Genomic DNA, 17,058 nt, shown 5'->3' on the forward strand with positions numbered 1-17,058 from the left:
GGAACATTAAAAGAGAAGTGCGTGCGGCCCCTACCCAATTTTATTGTTTCAAAAGTTAAATCCCTTTAATAAAAAAAAAAAAGTTAAATCCCTAATTCCAAAGGTCTCTCCATGCTTAGATTCCACAGAATATTTAAGAGGATATAAATCATGGTAATTTAGTTGAGGCTAGACCTTGGTTTATTGCGCATAAAAAGCGTCCTCACTGAAGTTGTTCCCATACTGCTGCTAAATGATGAGACTCAATTCCTGATCATTCTCCCCAATGCCGGCCTTACCCAATTTCCTTTTTTCAAAAAGGTTGAACCCCAACCTTAAGGGCCCCTCACACCCCGACCCGACAGAGTATCTGGGAGGATGTAAATCATGGTAACTCAACTGAACATGAACCACAGAGGCTAGACATTTCCTTACTGCGCACCAGGACCGTTCCAATGAAAATGAAGGTCATGTGCGACATCATAATTTTGGCCCCTTTTCAAGTCATATATATAAATAATAGTCAATTTTATAAATACGCTGTAATACCCCCAAAGGAATCTCTTGCTTTGCCACAACTATTTGCAATATCACACAAAGTTAAGTTAAGATTGTGACTACACTAGGAGTATAAAATGCTCTACGATTTACATTCAAGATTATTTTATTTATTTTTTTTTTGGTACACCTTGGACCACTCCTCCAGATCCTGATTAAACTACCTAATGAAGAACTTCAGTTTTCAAAATTCAGAACTTGTATACAGTATACTACCGACCGACAACCTCCACTTAGACCACTTCTAGAAAATCAATGAATCTAAGGCCCCACAATCGGGGTTCAAACCTATGAACATCCATTTGAAATGGTAATCGGGTTGACAATCCTCATATAATCTATGTATATAAGTATATGATTTTTTTATTTTTATTTTTTACAATTTTGTCCCCAAATTTGGGGCCTAATTGTAAAAAAATTATGATCCTGTTTTGTAAATGAATGTTAGCTAATAGATTGGGTAATTAAATGACATGACTAGTTGATAACATTAACTGATTGTAGAAAGGTGTTTGGTAAGCTGTTTGGTATAATTAATTTTCTTAAACAGTTAATTGAAAATATTGCTTTGAGCAGCTTTTTGGAGTTACAAAAACTTGATTAACCAAACACTTATATTACTTTTTTTTTTTAACCATGTCAAATATATACTAATAACCAAATAAACTAAAATTGACAGATAAACTAATTATTTTACCAAACAGAGCTTATATATATAACTCACATAATATATGTATATAACTATATAATTTTTTTTTTTTACAATTGTGCCCCCAAATTTGGGGGCCAATTGTTAAAAAACAAAATATTATATATATATGTGCGCGCGCTGCCTACTGTATAGTGTATGTATATATATATATTCTCTAATTGGGGATTTGAGGCCCCCAAATTCAGAGGGCCCTGTGCAATCATGCTTAGGGACGGTCTTGTGTGCACAAGAAATTTTCTCATTTTGAGAGATTGCTCTGTAAAATTTGATCCTGATCATTCTTTCTAAATTTCACCTCTATGACCCGCGTTGAGCTGCTCATGCAAGCGTCTTACCCAATTTCATATCAAGATGAGTGATGGATATATTCTCTCTCTCTCTTTTCCAATCCGCCACTCACTATTATTATATATACATATATTGCGTCTTGGCCTGCCTATCACGCTTCATTATATTCTTCCTTAGCTTCCTACCCTGGGAAGCTAAGCCGCCATGATTGAAGTGAAGGCAATAGCTGCTGCTTTCATAGCTCTCCTCTTACTCTCTCTATCCTTTTTGGTTTCATATTCATCATCATCACCCCTTTCGCCTTCTGCTCTTCAAACCAAACCATTCATATTATCTTCTCCAGTAGCCGAGAAGCTAAGCTTGCAGGTGATGAAGAGGAGGGCGCGCACCATCCCAGTCTCGTCGGCCGGTGGATCTGCTGCAGCAGCTGCCGCTGCTCGTCCCAAAACCAAATCCTCATCATCAGCTCCTCTTCCATCCACATTTCATATCTATTATCTTCTGCTTTTCTCTGCTTTTTTGCTGCTATAAGATAGATTACAAAGGGATTAATATTGCCCATAGAGCGACTGTGTTGGATTTGTATGTTACGTTGCCATTGATTGAAGGCTGAATAAATATTAAATTCTTTTCTTTCTCCCTACTTGTGAAGTAATATTTCTTTTAGGAAAATTAAAACCAACACTTTTAGAAACTTGGTCCCGGCACTCAATTAATTTGAGCATATTTAATCCCTTAATTATTCTTTAAAAAAAGGTTGAACCCCAACCCTAAGGGCCCCCAATACACCGACCCGACAGAGCATTTAGGATGATGTAAATCATGGTAACTCAACTGAACATGAATTACAGAGGCTAGATCGGTGCTCATTGCGCATAAAGAACCCCCCTCACTCAACCCTTGGTATTATATGATTACCAAACACCGTTCGCATATTTTTTTTTTAATGAAATTATTTTTGTCATTTAGAATCAATATTCATAATTAAAATTTTATTATCTTCATATGAACGTCATTTTTAACGGTTAATATTAAATTTTAAATAATAAAAATAACATCATATGTTAAGGTTTGACAATTATATAACACTAAAAACTTAAATTTAAACATTTATAAGGGTTTAAATTTGTTTAAATTAACATTCAAAGAACTAAATTTTAAAATTGGACCGCGGACTTGGATTGACCTTGACACTCATAATTTTTTTGAAAATATTCCATATCGAGATTCAAAATAGGTTGATGCGTGTCTAGAATATGTTGACTCGTGTGTAATTTGGAAGGTACTTTTTGACCTTTGGGACCTTCAAAGGGGTAGCAGTAGGCAGTAGCACCGTCCAGGAAAACAATGGGTCATAGCAAAGTGTTTGCTGCGAAATCAATTACTCCGTATTTGATTTCCATTTCGATTTCGATTCTCATGTGCAAACTAAACACACCCTTAATTATTTAATAATGGTTGACTTGGTTAAAATGTTTGATTAATTAGCTTTTTGTAACAGTTTATTTCTCTAAAACGCTAAAATTCAAAAAAACTGTTCAAATCAACTTTTTGAGAAAATCATTTTGAATGTAATTAGCTAACAACTAATTTACCAAATACCCCTTGAAAAAAAAAATTATCAAATATCTTTCTACAATCAACTAACAACTATTTACCAAACACCCATTTATAACTAATAATAAATCTAAAACTATCCCTATTTAGAAATTAAAAAATCAGTCAAATGAGACAGCCTCAAAAACACATGGGAAGAAGCAAGTCCCTGTCGTTAGGAGACGAAGTTACATTGCATACGAAACGTTGGGGATGAAAATTTATGGAACTAACGAAACGTAGGCATGGATAAGCCATAGCCCATAAGCATTATAACAATAATAGTAATACACTTTTTTTTTTTTTTTTTTTTACAACAAAGTAAAAGGAAACTGATGAAATTACAGTTCCTTAAATAATTGAAAGCTTCAAAATACACCAAAAAATTATCTCAATTCAAACTCACACCTTATTCACTCTGAAGGAGTTCATTACTTGGCGAATGTCGCTCTCCTCCTCAGAGAATCCCTTTTCCGGCGTTTGTACTCTTAATTCATATAACCTGTTGTTTTCCACTCCAAGTACTGAGAGGTATCGCCGATCCCATTCCAGCCGAGCCACCCGATCTTCAGGCATCACAGCCAATTCATTGTTGTTTGCATACGACTTTATATTCACCTGCTTCCCACGTTGTAAAACAAATTGTTAGGATCAAGCGCTTACCACTATGCCAAAAGCTATAACTCACTGCGAAGACGTAACTTCATTTCCTTAGGCAGGGTGTTGAACTTGGCCCTTCACCAGCCTCAGCTCAACAATCCACCGACTTGGCCCTTTACCGGCCTCCGCCCAACAATTTCCCCTCGACACCAATTGCTGGCAAATTTTTCTTGGACCATGTTCCACACAGTTGTGTGGACTACGAGTACAAGATACATTATTTGTGTACTGAATATACATTATTTTTGTGGTCCACAGATGATTCATAGAATGACTTGGCTCATCACTGGCCCCCGTCAAACACAAACACTTCAAAGTTATATCAATTCTTCCTACTTCCTACTAACACAGATGACATGCTTCTTTCACGAAATACCAAAACTTCAAATAACTTCAAAACTTATTCTACTTAACAATTTTCAGAAACCTCAAGACTGAGTTGTGTTTAAGACTGCTACTTATCCTAACCATATCAAAAAAAAAAATCTTTAATTAGTCCATGTTAGGCTCCTACTTCACTTTCTACAGCTACATAGATCTTACCTCAACTTCATAGTACATCCTCCCATCATCAGCCACTCTCGAAGATGTGGAAAGAATGCTTGATTCACGCCTGACACCGAGTCTAGTGGACATGAACTCTGTCAAATACTGCCTGAGAACTTTCTTCCCGGCTTCTTGTGGTGGACCCAAATCTTCTACACTTTGGTAGTTGGAGGATGAAGGAGAGGATATCTCCACCGACAGATTCTCATCGAGAACATAAGGGTCCCTGAAGAATATGTCAGCACCAGCACCACGTACTTGAATCCAATTCTGAGGATACTTGAATGAGTAGCCATCAAAGGTATCAATGTACTCCCTAAACCCAATAGATTGAGCAAGAGAGGTATCATGTGAATGTGATAGCATGAAACTTGAAAAGATCAACGCAATTGCCTTTCTCCTTGGAACTGCAAAATCTTTACTCTGGTTATATATGAGAAAATTCCTAGTGAGAATACATGTATATTGACTTTTACATATGAGATTCTTCATGTAAATGAAGATTAAAAAACAAAAACAAAAATGCTGATGACTTTCACAAAGTAGTATATTAGCAGAGATATATTTACAACAATGCTAAAAGCAGCAAACAGTATGAAAATCAATAATACTAATGAGTCTATCCAGGGAAGAGCCACAGAAAGAGAAGGGAAGAAAGCAATAACATAATTAATTAGTTTAAAGTATAGCTGCACTCCAAGAATCCAATCCACCTTAAGAAAGAAACACCACTCCAGCAAGGATTGGAGAGAAAATCCTTCCAGATCAACTATGTATTGGTAAAGCTCATAATCAAGGCTATGAATACTATTGGACTAAGGAAATGAAACGAGGAAGAAAAGTCACTTCTGGTAAACTATAGGTACTCAAATATGCATTTCAAATAATACAAAATATTGTCTGATTGAGTCCTGTGATCAATTTTATAAACTAAAAATATGATGTATAATCAATATTACAATAAGTACTAGAACCAGCTGCAAGCTTGATAAGATTAAACAGTATGCAATAATGAGGTCCAAAGTGTTTAGCTATAGAGTATAGACAAAGAAGCAAACCTAACCTTCACAACAGATGTTTCTCCTTGATCACAACAAAGATATCTCCTGGAATTGCGAGAATAATAATGCTTCAATATTTTCCTCCCATCTCGAACATCTTTACCTAATGACTCCACTACAAATGCAAAGAACAAATATATATTTCAAGACCAAGAATCATATTAATTGAAGCCATGACCTTTGGCAGGGTTAGCTCCGATACCAAATTGAATTGTGCTTATCTCATAAACTAAAAGTCTTAACTGATAGTTGGATTATTACTCTATATTATATGCTCAACAATATTAAGAACCAAAGAAAATTAGTGCCTGAAAAAAAAATTATTCCAAAAACAGAAATTTTACTTCCTACAATGTTCAGCATCATGAAACTGGGATGATTATGAACAGTTCATCAACATTAACCGCAACATTTAGTTCTGAATCAATAAGATGCGAACTAATCTTGTGATTATATACATACATTTTACTAACTTCTTCAATAGAGGAGAGTTTCTACTTCCTAATTATTCCACAGAAGTATTAATACTGAAACGAAATGGAAACTGAAAGAGCGCCGTAGAGTATCTCGGGGTACCTTCAGGGAAGACGCCGAATTGAAAGCGGCGACGAGGAGCGGAAAAAGACAGAGCTCTAAGAGTAGGCGAGTAGAGAGACGAAGTTCCAGAGGCAGCCATGGTGTATGAAGCTGAGGGAAGAACTGCCATGGCGCTGTGGAGGAGTGAAAATGGCAGAGCCACTCGCTCGCTTCCCGGTATACGTCATCCTGATTTCTACTGGGCTTGGGCTTTTGCTATTTGGAGCTTTTAGGACCTTTCTGGTTAATGTTGGGTTGGGCTACACCAAATTAGGGCAAATTATTATGTGGACCAAGGTTCACCTTGCAAAGTAGATCAGAGTAAAAAATACACAATTTATATACTAAATATTCACAATTTACATAATAAATGTTCATAATTAAAATTGTGAATATTTAGTATCTAAATTGTGAACATTCAATATGTAAATTGTGTATCTTAGATCAGGTCCACATTACAAGGTGAAAGCACGTCCATGGTATAACTTAATAAATGTCCCCAAATTAGTTCCTAAGAGTAGGGGTGACTACGGTTCGGTTTGAACCGTAACCATGCACTGTACAATCGGAATTGGAATCGAACCGTCCGTACCGATTAAGGTTTGTATAATAAAGGAATCAGAACCGTCGGTCTGTCGGTTCGATTCCAGTTCGGACCAGGATGGTTCCAGTTCCAAATAAACCGTAAAAATAATAATGATAATAATAATAATAATAATAATAATAATAATAATAATAATAATAATAATAATAATAAAATGAAGTTGAAACTAGACCAGCAAGCCAGTGGCCTACTGGCCAAAAACAAAAACAAAAAAAAAAAATACTTTTTTTTTTATAATTCCGGTTAGAATCGGCGGTTCCATTTAAAAATACTTTTTTTTTTATAATTCCGGTTAGAATCGGCGGTTCCAAACGGAACCGCTGGAACCGCCGGTTCTTGAACTGGAACTTCTTGAACCGGAACGGGAATCTTAATATAAGGTTTCGATTCCGGTTTCACCATTTGTCAAACCGAAACCAAACTCGCGGTCAAAATGTCAAAAAAATATTTGGTAACTCAGCGGTTTGGAACCAAACTAGCAGCGTTTGAGGTTAGCATTTTAAATCCTTCCCTAAAACACCCTCCATTAAAAAAATTAAAAAAATAAATAAATTACCGTGTTATTTAGAAGCCTATGACTCTTTAATAGAGAAGCCTCATGCTTCTCTTCTCTTGACCATCCGATGTGGGATGGGCAAGAAGAGAAACTGAAGGCGCGTTGAGCTCCCTTATACGCCCTCCCGATGTGGGATCATCTTATCCACATCTTCTTGTTGTTGTTGTTGTTGTTGTTGTTGTTGTTATTGTTATAACAATAATAATAATAATAATAATAATAATAATAATAACAATAACAATCCTCCGTCCCATTTTATCCGTCATACTTACTATTCATTAGTCAAACCAACTCTTTCTTCTTTACTTATTTCTATTAGCATTTTCTTATAATTTTTAAATTTGATTTTTTTTGTGTGTGTTTAATAGTACTTTTAATCTAGTTTTTAAATATATAAATTTTACATATTAATTCTAAACTTAATATTATGAAAAATGAAATTGTAAATAATTTCAATCAACCCTCGTTAACCGAACCCGACACATAAAATGGGACGGAAGGAGTATTACATTTTTCATAATAAGTAATGTACTAATGTTGGCAAATGCTCCTTACTTAGAAAATATAATACTTACAAATCAAAATGTAAAAGGATTACATTTTTCTTTAAAAGTATTACATTTACCCTTATATGTAACAATTTTTTTTTATTAATATTACATTTGAGCATATAAGTATGATATTTGTGCGTATAAGTATTACATTTTCATCTTGACCAAACCCGACCCGTCTCACCAGTGAAACAGTTACACACAAATTTTTGCCAAAAAGAAAAACTAGTGATGGGGAAGTTGTTTCCTTTTTATTTGCATCATCTCTTGTGCATCACAAAAGGCTCATCTAATAGCAGGCTGGGTTATTCTTGCGGTGATCTGACAGGGGTGAGAATATTTTTTACTTGCAAGAATTTCTTCTCTTTCATTTCTTGTAGGAAAAGAAAGAAAAAAAAAAAACAAAAAGAATAAGAAAAAGGAATACTTATTAATGAACTGAGCACAAATAAGAATTAGATTCCTAAAGAGCTCTTGTTATATCATCATGCCCATTTGTGTATTAGCCATTGGTAAATGGTAAAAGTTATGTTTTTGTTGAAAAGTGACAGGATTTGTTTCTAAAATTTGTCAAACATTTCAAAATTTGTAAGACGATTACAATTATTAAAGTTTTTAGACTTCAATTTCAACCAAGCTTAAAAATAAATGTGTTGGTGAAAATTTTAGTATAAATACTGAGCTTTTTTGTTCTTTATTAAGAAATTCATTTAAATTAAAAAAATGAATAAAAATAAATATGATTAATTTTTTTTTTTTGAAAATTTTCTGCGGTGCTTCATTAGAAAAATGCTGAAATAATGTCTGGTGGGTGAGTATCCCAGTACATAGTATCAGGTTGCTGATAAGCCGTAGTGGCTAAAGCATGAGCTAAATAATTGTCCGATCTAGAAATATAATTAAAAGAACATGAGTGAAAATAAACGGCAATTTGCTTGCAGCTATCAATGGCATAGCCAACGTAAGAGCGAAACGCAGTGGTTGATGATGTAAGGTAGCGTTGTAGTGTCAAACAATCCGTGTAGATCTCAATATTCTGTTCACCTCGATCCTTTAGCCATGATAAAACTTCCTTACACGCCAAAGCCTCAGCCATAAGTGGTGACGTACAGGCCGGTAGCGGCGCGGTTAGTGCCGAGATATAGGCTCTATCTCCATCTAATAAAACGGCCCCTACAGTTGCATTCCCTGTCTCGTGTAGATATCCCGCATCGACCCTGCATCTTCTCACTGGCGGCACAGAGGATCCGGCGGCGTCGGCAGCACCGCGGCCAGCGGTGGGACTCGCCTGGGCAGCGTGGCGGTTTTCTGTCGGCAGCGTAGCAGTGGCAGTGGCAGCCACGGCTGGGCGGGACTGAGTCCATGCGGTCTTGGCTGCCGCTGCGGCTCTGAGTAGGGACCCCGGGCGTGGTAAAAACGCCTCCCAAACTGCACCATTTCGAGCTTTCCAAATATTGTATAGAATTGATGCTGCATATAACATTCCATCAGAATCTAAAATATTTAGAAGTTCCCCACACCAAACATGAAAAATATCCGTGACAATATTGGGGATTGTAAAGTTGGATTGATCCCAAATGTTTCTTGCAAAATCACACAAGACTAATGCATGCATTGTATTCTCATGTGATATCCCACACATAGCACAATATGGGTTCACCTCCACCCTCTTTAAAAGCAAGTTCGTAGTTGTAGGCAAAATATCACAAATAGCTCTCCAGAGGAACATTTTCCACTTTGGTGGAATTTTTAGTCTCCATAAAGCTAACCAATTAGTAAAGGGGCCTTGATTATTCTCATAATCTCCCACCAATCGTCTGTACCCGCTTTTCACAGAATATAATCCTCTCGGGTCCCCGTACCAATACCATGCATCATTATAATCCCGGGATACAGGTACTCTCATAATTCTCTCGACATCCGTAGGTTGAAATAAATCTGATAAAATTTCATTATCCCATGTACCAGTTTGTTGATCTATTAGCCCCACTACTCTGGCCTCTCGTAACTGTATAGGCATCTCTGTTTGTATCATAGGGTCCTGGTCATCCAGTAACCATGGATGGGTCCATATAGATGTAGTTTCCCCATTCCCAATTCTTCGTCTGACCCCACTACAAATTATGCTCTTTGATGCCATTATACTCCGCCAACAAAAACTGGGATTATTTCCTACCTGCGCATCAAAGAAAGTATCCCTGGGAAAATATCGGCTTTTGTAAACACGAGCTACTAAGGAATCAGGCTTAGTGAGCATTCGCCATGCCTGTTTCCCCAACATAGCTAGATTAAATGCACGTAGGTCCTTAAAACCCAATCCACCATACTTCTTAGGAACACATAGCTTGTCCCAAGCCTTCCAGTGAACTCGGTTGTCCGTCCCAGAACCCCACCAATATCTATTCATCGTTCTTTCTATAGCCGTGCATACTGATATAGGTAGCAAAAAAACACTCATTGAGAAGGTAGGCATAGATTGTGCCACACTTTTCAACAGTATTTCTTTCCATGCCTGAGACAATAGCCTTTTATTCCACGACCCAATTCTTTGGCGTATTTTATCCTCAATATATGCAAAAGCTGCCTTTTTATTCCTACCCACAAACGAAGGTAGACCCAAATACTTGCCAAAGTTTGGTGCCTGCTCCACCCCCAAAACTTGGGCCACACTTTCCCTATCCACATTACTCGTATTCCTGCTATAACAAATACTCGACTTGTGGTAGTTAACCACCTGTCCCGATAGATCCTCATATACAGTCAGGCATTTCTTTATCTCATTAGCCTCTTCCACATTAGCCTTAAAGAATAAAAGGCTATCGTCCGCAAAAAACAAATGAGAAATCTGAGGGGCACCTCTTGCTACCCTACATCCATGAATTAATCCCGCTCTGTTAGCCTGTTGTAGTAACAACGAGAGTCCCTCTGCACAGATAATAAACAAATATGGGGATAGCGGGTCTCCCTGTCTCAAACCACGCGTGGGTATTATTGGGTCACTCCTTGAGCCATTTATCAGAATACTATAGGAGACTGTGGTCACACATTTCATAATCAAATCAACCCATCTATCATGGAAACCCAATGCCATCATCATATTACGGAGAAAAGGCCACTCCATTCGATCATACGCCTTAGCCATATCCAGCTTAAGTGCACCCCAGCCCCTCAATCCACACTGTTTTCGATTCAGAAAGTGCCCCACTTCTGCAGCTAATAGAATATTATCTGTTATCAATCTATCTGGGATAAAAGCACTCTGTGTCTCAGATATTATTCCTTCCATCAAAGGCTTCATTCTATTAGCCATCATTTTAGCTATTATTCTGTACAATATGATTAATTGATTATAATGAATTTTAAATAATTGCGCGAGTTTGTAAATTATTAAATTCTTGGATAGTTGAGCTAAAATACTTATATCATACTTACTTTTTTTTTGGTCACAAAAATTCACTTTTATATACATATATATATATATATATATATATATATATATATATATATATATATATATATATATATTATTCTTGATGTACATGATTAATTTTTATTGTCCTTATCTCGAGTGAGCATATAATTATTAATGTGCAATTTAACTATCAACTTAGACTTTTAGTTGAGATGGAACACATGCTTTAATTATCTCTATATAATTTGACTAAATTTTCTTATTGGATATTTATTTAATTGTACAACGCACAATATTTAAATAATTATATATATTAGGAAAAAAAACCTGATTTAAATATGAGGCCCTAACTTTCGTTCTTCCTTCTCCCAAAAGGTTGAATCCTAATTCTAAGGATCCTTCACACCCTGGTCCGACAGAACATTTGGAATGATATAAATTCAATTGTTATATCATGGATCAGAGTTTATATTGTACTAGTATGATACCCGTGCGATGCACGTGGAATGATTTGTAAAATAAATGTTATATTGTGTTAATAAAATAATAGAAAAAATACATGAAAAGAATAGATCTCATACGACAAGATAAATTTTCAAGTACAATTATATATATATATATATATATATATATATATATATATATATATATATCAAGGTGTGTAGTTAGTATGATAATGCACGATTCAATATTTGAAATATTAAAATTCTAAACAACACATTTATAATAGAAGATCAAATGAAAAAGAAATTCATTTAGAAAAAGAAACATACAAAATAAACTCAATGATTTTTTTATTTTTTATTTTTGCAATTTCTACACACATTGAAGAACCTTCAATTCTACAATGAGTTTCTGTCAAATCTTTCATCATATTCAGTCCTTCACAAATCTTTCGTTTACATATGCACATTGGTCCACTTACACCAGATTTGTTAAGGATCATCAAATAACCATTGAGGAAGCAAATTAAAAAAAAAAAAAAAACTTAAACTCTTTGCAAAATAAAGGAAATAAGAAAATACAAAACCCTGCATAAGAACAACCCTGAATAAGCATTCTCTTAAAAAAAAACCTGCATAATGTAGGCATTATCTATACCACTTCCAACCAGCAGAGGCGCTGCAGCTACCCAAACGCTCATTGAGTCGTCACCATCTTCGACCTCTACCCCGTGCAAGTAATTGAAACACCCAAATCCTTCCTCCATAACTCAAACTGTCGCTTCTTCGCATGTTTCCTCGCCTCCGCCATGTACGGTTTCTCCACTATGGCCAGCCGCAGTTTTCCTTGTGTGGTCATTGATCGCCCGCGACTGCAATGCATTTAACACCTATGCGAAATCCAAGAACACAATCCTGCGACCACTATGCCTTTGCTATATATATATATATATATATATATATATATATATATATATGTTGAGATTAACAAGAATAAGAAACAAATAATAATGGCAAATAGGGTAAAGAAGACAAGATTTACGTGGTTCGGCAATGTGCCTACATCCACGGGAGTGAAACGATTCTTATATTCATAGTGATGGTGATAGTGGTGACACCACCCCTTAGGGATACAACCAATATATTTATAGGCATCTAATCCCTGTACACTGGGTCTACCCGTTTCACTCCTACTCCTAGTATGAGACAAACACATATTCCTAATCCATATATGAGACAAACTCAACAATCTCCACCTTGGCGAATATGCTCTTTAGGAGAAAAGATAACTCAACAAATCTCCACCTTGACGAATATGCTCTTTAGGAGAAAAGACTTATCTCACCATCTCCACCTTCACATATATGCCCTTTAGGAGAAAAGACTATCTCCACCTTCGCAAATATGCCCTTTAGGAGAAAAAGATAACTTAACAAATCTCCACCTTAACAAATATTTCCCTTAGGAGAAAAGACTTATCTAACCATCTCCACCTTCACAATTATGCCCCTTAGGAGAAAAATATTTATCTCACATATACACATGGGTAGGAACAATCATGTTTATCCCAACTAGCCGGCCACATGCATACGCAGCATCAAATGTTACCCAGTGCATGTACACGAACCGCTTTGTTCCAAGCCATTCGCCCCTCAGCCGTCGACCTGTTATACCGCCGCGACTCATGCTAACTGCCCCGTTCAGCTGACTTCCTGCATCCGGCCCATACCAGGTCCATATCCCCTCCTGGTATCCACGCTGCCCCAACACAACAGCGCCCCTGCAAAGTCACACTAAACCCGTGTGCCTTGCCCAATGCTCCACTAACCAGCAATTACCACTGGCCAACAACACGCACAACGCAGCATCAAACGTTTCCCAGTGCATGTTCACGAACTTCTTCGTCGTCCCGAGAAGTCCTCCCATACCAAACCCATATCGGCCCTAACCAGTGCCATACCGGCACATACCGAGCCCATATAAGCCCATACCGATACCAGCTGTGACTCGTGACAAGCTCGACCCATACCAGCCGTGACTCATGCCAAAAGCCCAACCCATACCAGCCCATACTAGCTGTGACTCATGACAAGCCCAGCCCATACCGAGCCAATATTGACCCATATTGATACCAGGTCCACGACCCCTCCTGGTATCCGCGCTGCCCAACACCACAGCGCCCCTCACCACCTTCTCATCTAGCATCTAGAAACGTCCAACAAGTCCAAACAATTTTCGAACTTGTTACTAGTTACCGCTAGAACATCACCTTCACTATAATAAGATTCATCAGCATGTACCACGTCCGTAGCTTCCTGCTTCTTCAACTCCTCCCAATCAGCCTCTTCCAGATTTGCTGGATTTTTCGCCCTCAAGGTTTTCAGAAGGCCCTGTTGTGCCAACAAATCCTTTACCCTAGATTACCATAACCCAAAATTCCCTGTACCATCAAATTTTGATACCTCGAATTTTGTACTTGAACTGGTCATCTCAACAGTGCTCTGATACCAATTTGTTGAGATTAACAAGAATAAGAAACAAATAATAATGGCAAATAGGGTAAAGAAGACAAGATTTACGTGGTTCGGCAATGTGCCTACATCCACGGGAGTGAAACGATTCTTATATTCATAGTGATGGTGATAGTGGTGACACCACCCCTTAGGGATACAACCAATATATTTATAGGCATCTAATCCCTGTACATTGGGTCTACCCGTTTCACTCCTACTCCTAGTATGAGACAAACACATATTCCTAATCCATATATGAGACAAACTCAACAATATATATATATATATATATATATATATATAGCCACATGCATGAACAATGCAAACCTTTTCACAAGAAAGCTTTTCCAGTTTATCAATGGATCCATAATAACAATCTCCTCGCCATCCTCACTAATCCATACAGAACGTGGAGTTCCCCAGAACCTACTTCGACTAACAGGCCAATCCCTTGCATTTTCCTGTCAAAGAACACACCTCATTAAAAATATCAAGTGATAAATTTATTATATGAGTCGTCAAACAGATACCTAATTTAATCCGCTACTTCTTCTTTTCTTCTTCGCCTGAATCCTTCCCGCAATGAGACCTATGTGAAATCCATGGACCCAATCTTGCAACAACTATGCCTATATATATTAATGCAAAGATGATATCGAGAATTGAACAGGTACCTTGAGCATAACAATAGAACATTACTCTTTATCAATAAATGTTTTCTAGAAATAGGAAAATGGATAAATGTGTTGTTTACCTAGGAAATCTAATCCAGGAACATACACCATTAATAACATCTTTTATACGGAATAATTAAATATTTCAAAAATTGTAAAATATCTTAGATTTTGCTCAAATACCACATTTACCAAACGGTGTCGTATTGCTTGGGCGGGAATTGAAGCCATTTTTTCTGGGCAATACATCTGGCTTTATTATAGATAAGATAAGATAAGATAAGATGTTAGTTTGAGATTAGTTATTTATATAATTGTATTATGATCCCTATTTTGGAATTACTTTCAGACACAACTTTCGGCCATATTGATCTTCTTTTTCACACTTGGCATCTTGAAAAATTAACACCAGCTACCCATATCTTTATTGATAAGCACATTAATTAAAACATCATAATAATTATTCTTATATATAAATACCCCAAACTAGTCTACTACCTTATAAGACTAAATTCTCATAACCAAGACATGAAAACACCATTGCTTTGTTGCCTATGCTTTATTGTAAGCTTGAGTTTCTTGGCATACTCTACATGCAGTGAATTCTCCTTCAACCTAAAACATAGAAATCTTGAGATTTTGCAGGAAGAGAAGCAAACAAGAAGTAAGTTTTTATTTACTAATTTATACAGAGTATTATATTTCTTAGTTTATAAATCTCTTAATATACGTTTAGACTCTCAATTATTAGTCCGATGGAATTAATCCCTGGAATTGAGTAATAACTTTCCTATGAGACAGTCTGATCTCACGGATTCTTATTCGTGAGACGGGTCGGGTCAAGATGAAAATACAATACTTATACTAAAAAATATAATATTAATCTAGAATAAAATGTTTACTTGTGTAATAGTTTTGAAGGAAAATATAATAGTTTTAAATTAAAATATAAAATTAAGTATTATATTTTTTTCAAACACATTATTCGTGATTAATATTACATTTTTATCTTGATCTGATCCCACTCACAGACAAAAATACATGAGACGGTCCCACATAAGTTTAATATCTAGAATTTGGTCATTATTGTCTCTGTGGCTATATTGTACTTGCAGATACAAGTTGGAGAATCGAAGGATTACAAGGTTCCACGGACTTTAATAATAAAAATAAGGTAGAAACAGTGGATCATGGCAAAAGAGGAGCATACGGCGGATCTGACCTTCTCCGGAAGCCTGCTGATAAATCCGACGGCGGACGTAATTGCACATCATTTCCAAATCTCTTTCACATATTAGCAAGCATTACCATAGCATTACTTGCTTTATACTTCTGGTATATTGAGTGACAGAAGGATACACGAATTGTACTATCTTTATTCGGAAGAGTAATGGGTTTCTTTTGTTGAAGATGTATGTAAATTTTTACTGTCTTAATTTGAACAAATTTAGATTGTGATTAAAGGATTATAATTAACAAGAACATGTATGCAAATTTAGATTGTGATTAAAGGATTATAATTAACAAGAACATGTATGGTCCACCACCGGAGGGGTGCCAATTACGGGTACCCACCACTTATTATCTTATTAATTTTTTTTTCAAAAATTAATATTTAAATGACCCACACATAATTAAATTTACTAGTTATACTAAAACATAAAATAATAAAAATATTTGAACCTAAAATCTTTCATAAGTTACACACATGTCTTACCAACTTAACCAACTTATCTTTCTTTTCTTTATTTGTATTTTATACTTATACCTAAATATGTACTTTATATATATATATATATATATATATATATATATATATATGTGTGTGTGTGTTGAACCAATAGACTCACTATTAATAATAAAAAGTCATAATGTCTAAGTTCAGCCATATAACGTTTCGAACCCCTAACCTTTTAAAAAGTCAAACGCATGCTTAGCCAACTAAACTAACACATACCTTGTTAATATTTATTTGTTTTATTATACTTATACTAACATATACTATATATACATATATATACAAGGGTTATATATAGAATGGGGGTGGGGGTGGGGGTGGGGGTGGGGGTAGGGGGCATCTGCTCCCACTGTAGCTCCGCCCCTAAGAACAAGGGTTTATGTGAGAATGTGTGGTCAAATTCGCATCATCCATTGAGAAAGTTGCACGACGTAGATTTAATCCCTGATGTATACATACACACACATGTACTGGTGTGGCGCTAACAACAAAGTACTTGGTGGCGGTGGCGGTGGCGGTGGCGGTGGTGGGGACGGGGGTAGGGGGGTGGTGAAGATGGGACACATGTATGGATGAGATGAGGGGCCAATG

At 36.3% G+C, this 17,058-nt stretch overlaps 2 protein-coding genes across 3 annotated transcripts; one reads left to right on the forward strand and one right to left on the reverse strand.

Moving 5' to 3' along the window:
* Window positions 1-3,426: 3,426 nt before the first annotated feature.
* On the reverse strand, window positions 3,427-6,144 carry LOC109172997 (psbP domain-containing protein 1, chloroplastic). 2 transcript variants are annotated; one of them, XM_019322242.1, is made up of 4 exons: window positions 5,977-6,144; window positions 5,403-5,503; window positions 4,337-4,762; window positions 3,427-3,751 (listed from the first exon to the last, which is right to left on the reverse strand). In XM_019322242.1, exons 1-4 carry the CDS (start codon window positions 6,104-6,106, stop codon window positions 3,536-3,538), a joined length of 873 nt encoding a protein of 290 aa, XP_019177787.1. In that variant the 5' UTR covers window positions 6,107-6,144; the 3' UTR covers window positions 3,427-3,535. The 2 variants fall into 2 exon arrangements, with proteins under 2 accessions (XP_019177787.1, XP_019177786.1); XM_019322241.1 differs by having other exon boundaries at window positions 5,403-5,515; window positions 5,977-6,143.
* A 9,072-nt stretch (window positions 6,145-15,216) lies between these two features.
* Window positions 15,217-16,110, forward strand: LOC109173094. The gene is made up of 2 exons (XM_019322352.1): window positions 15,217-15,393; window positions 15,845-16,110. The coding sequence occupies exons 1-2, from the start codon at window positions 15,258-15,260 to the stop codon at window positions 16,075-16,077; spliced, it is 369 nt and encodes a 122-aa protein (XP_019177897.1). The 5' UTR covers window positions 15,217-15,257; the 3' UTR covers window positions 16,078-16,110.
* The last annotated feature ends 948 nt before the right edge of the window (window positions 16,111-17,058 follow it).

The sequence above is a fragment of the Ipomoea nil genome, unplaced genomic scaffold (assembly GCF_001879475.1).
Source record: "Ipomoea nil cultivar Tokyo-kokei standard unplaced genomic scaffold, Asagao_1.1 scaffold0465, whole genome shotgun sequence".
Classification (NCBI taxonomy): domain Eukaryota; kingdom Viridiplantae; phylum Streptophyta; class Magnoliopsida; order Solanales; family Convolvulaceae; genus Ipomoea; species Ipomoea nil.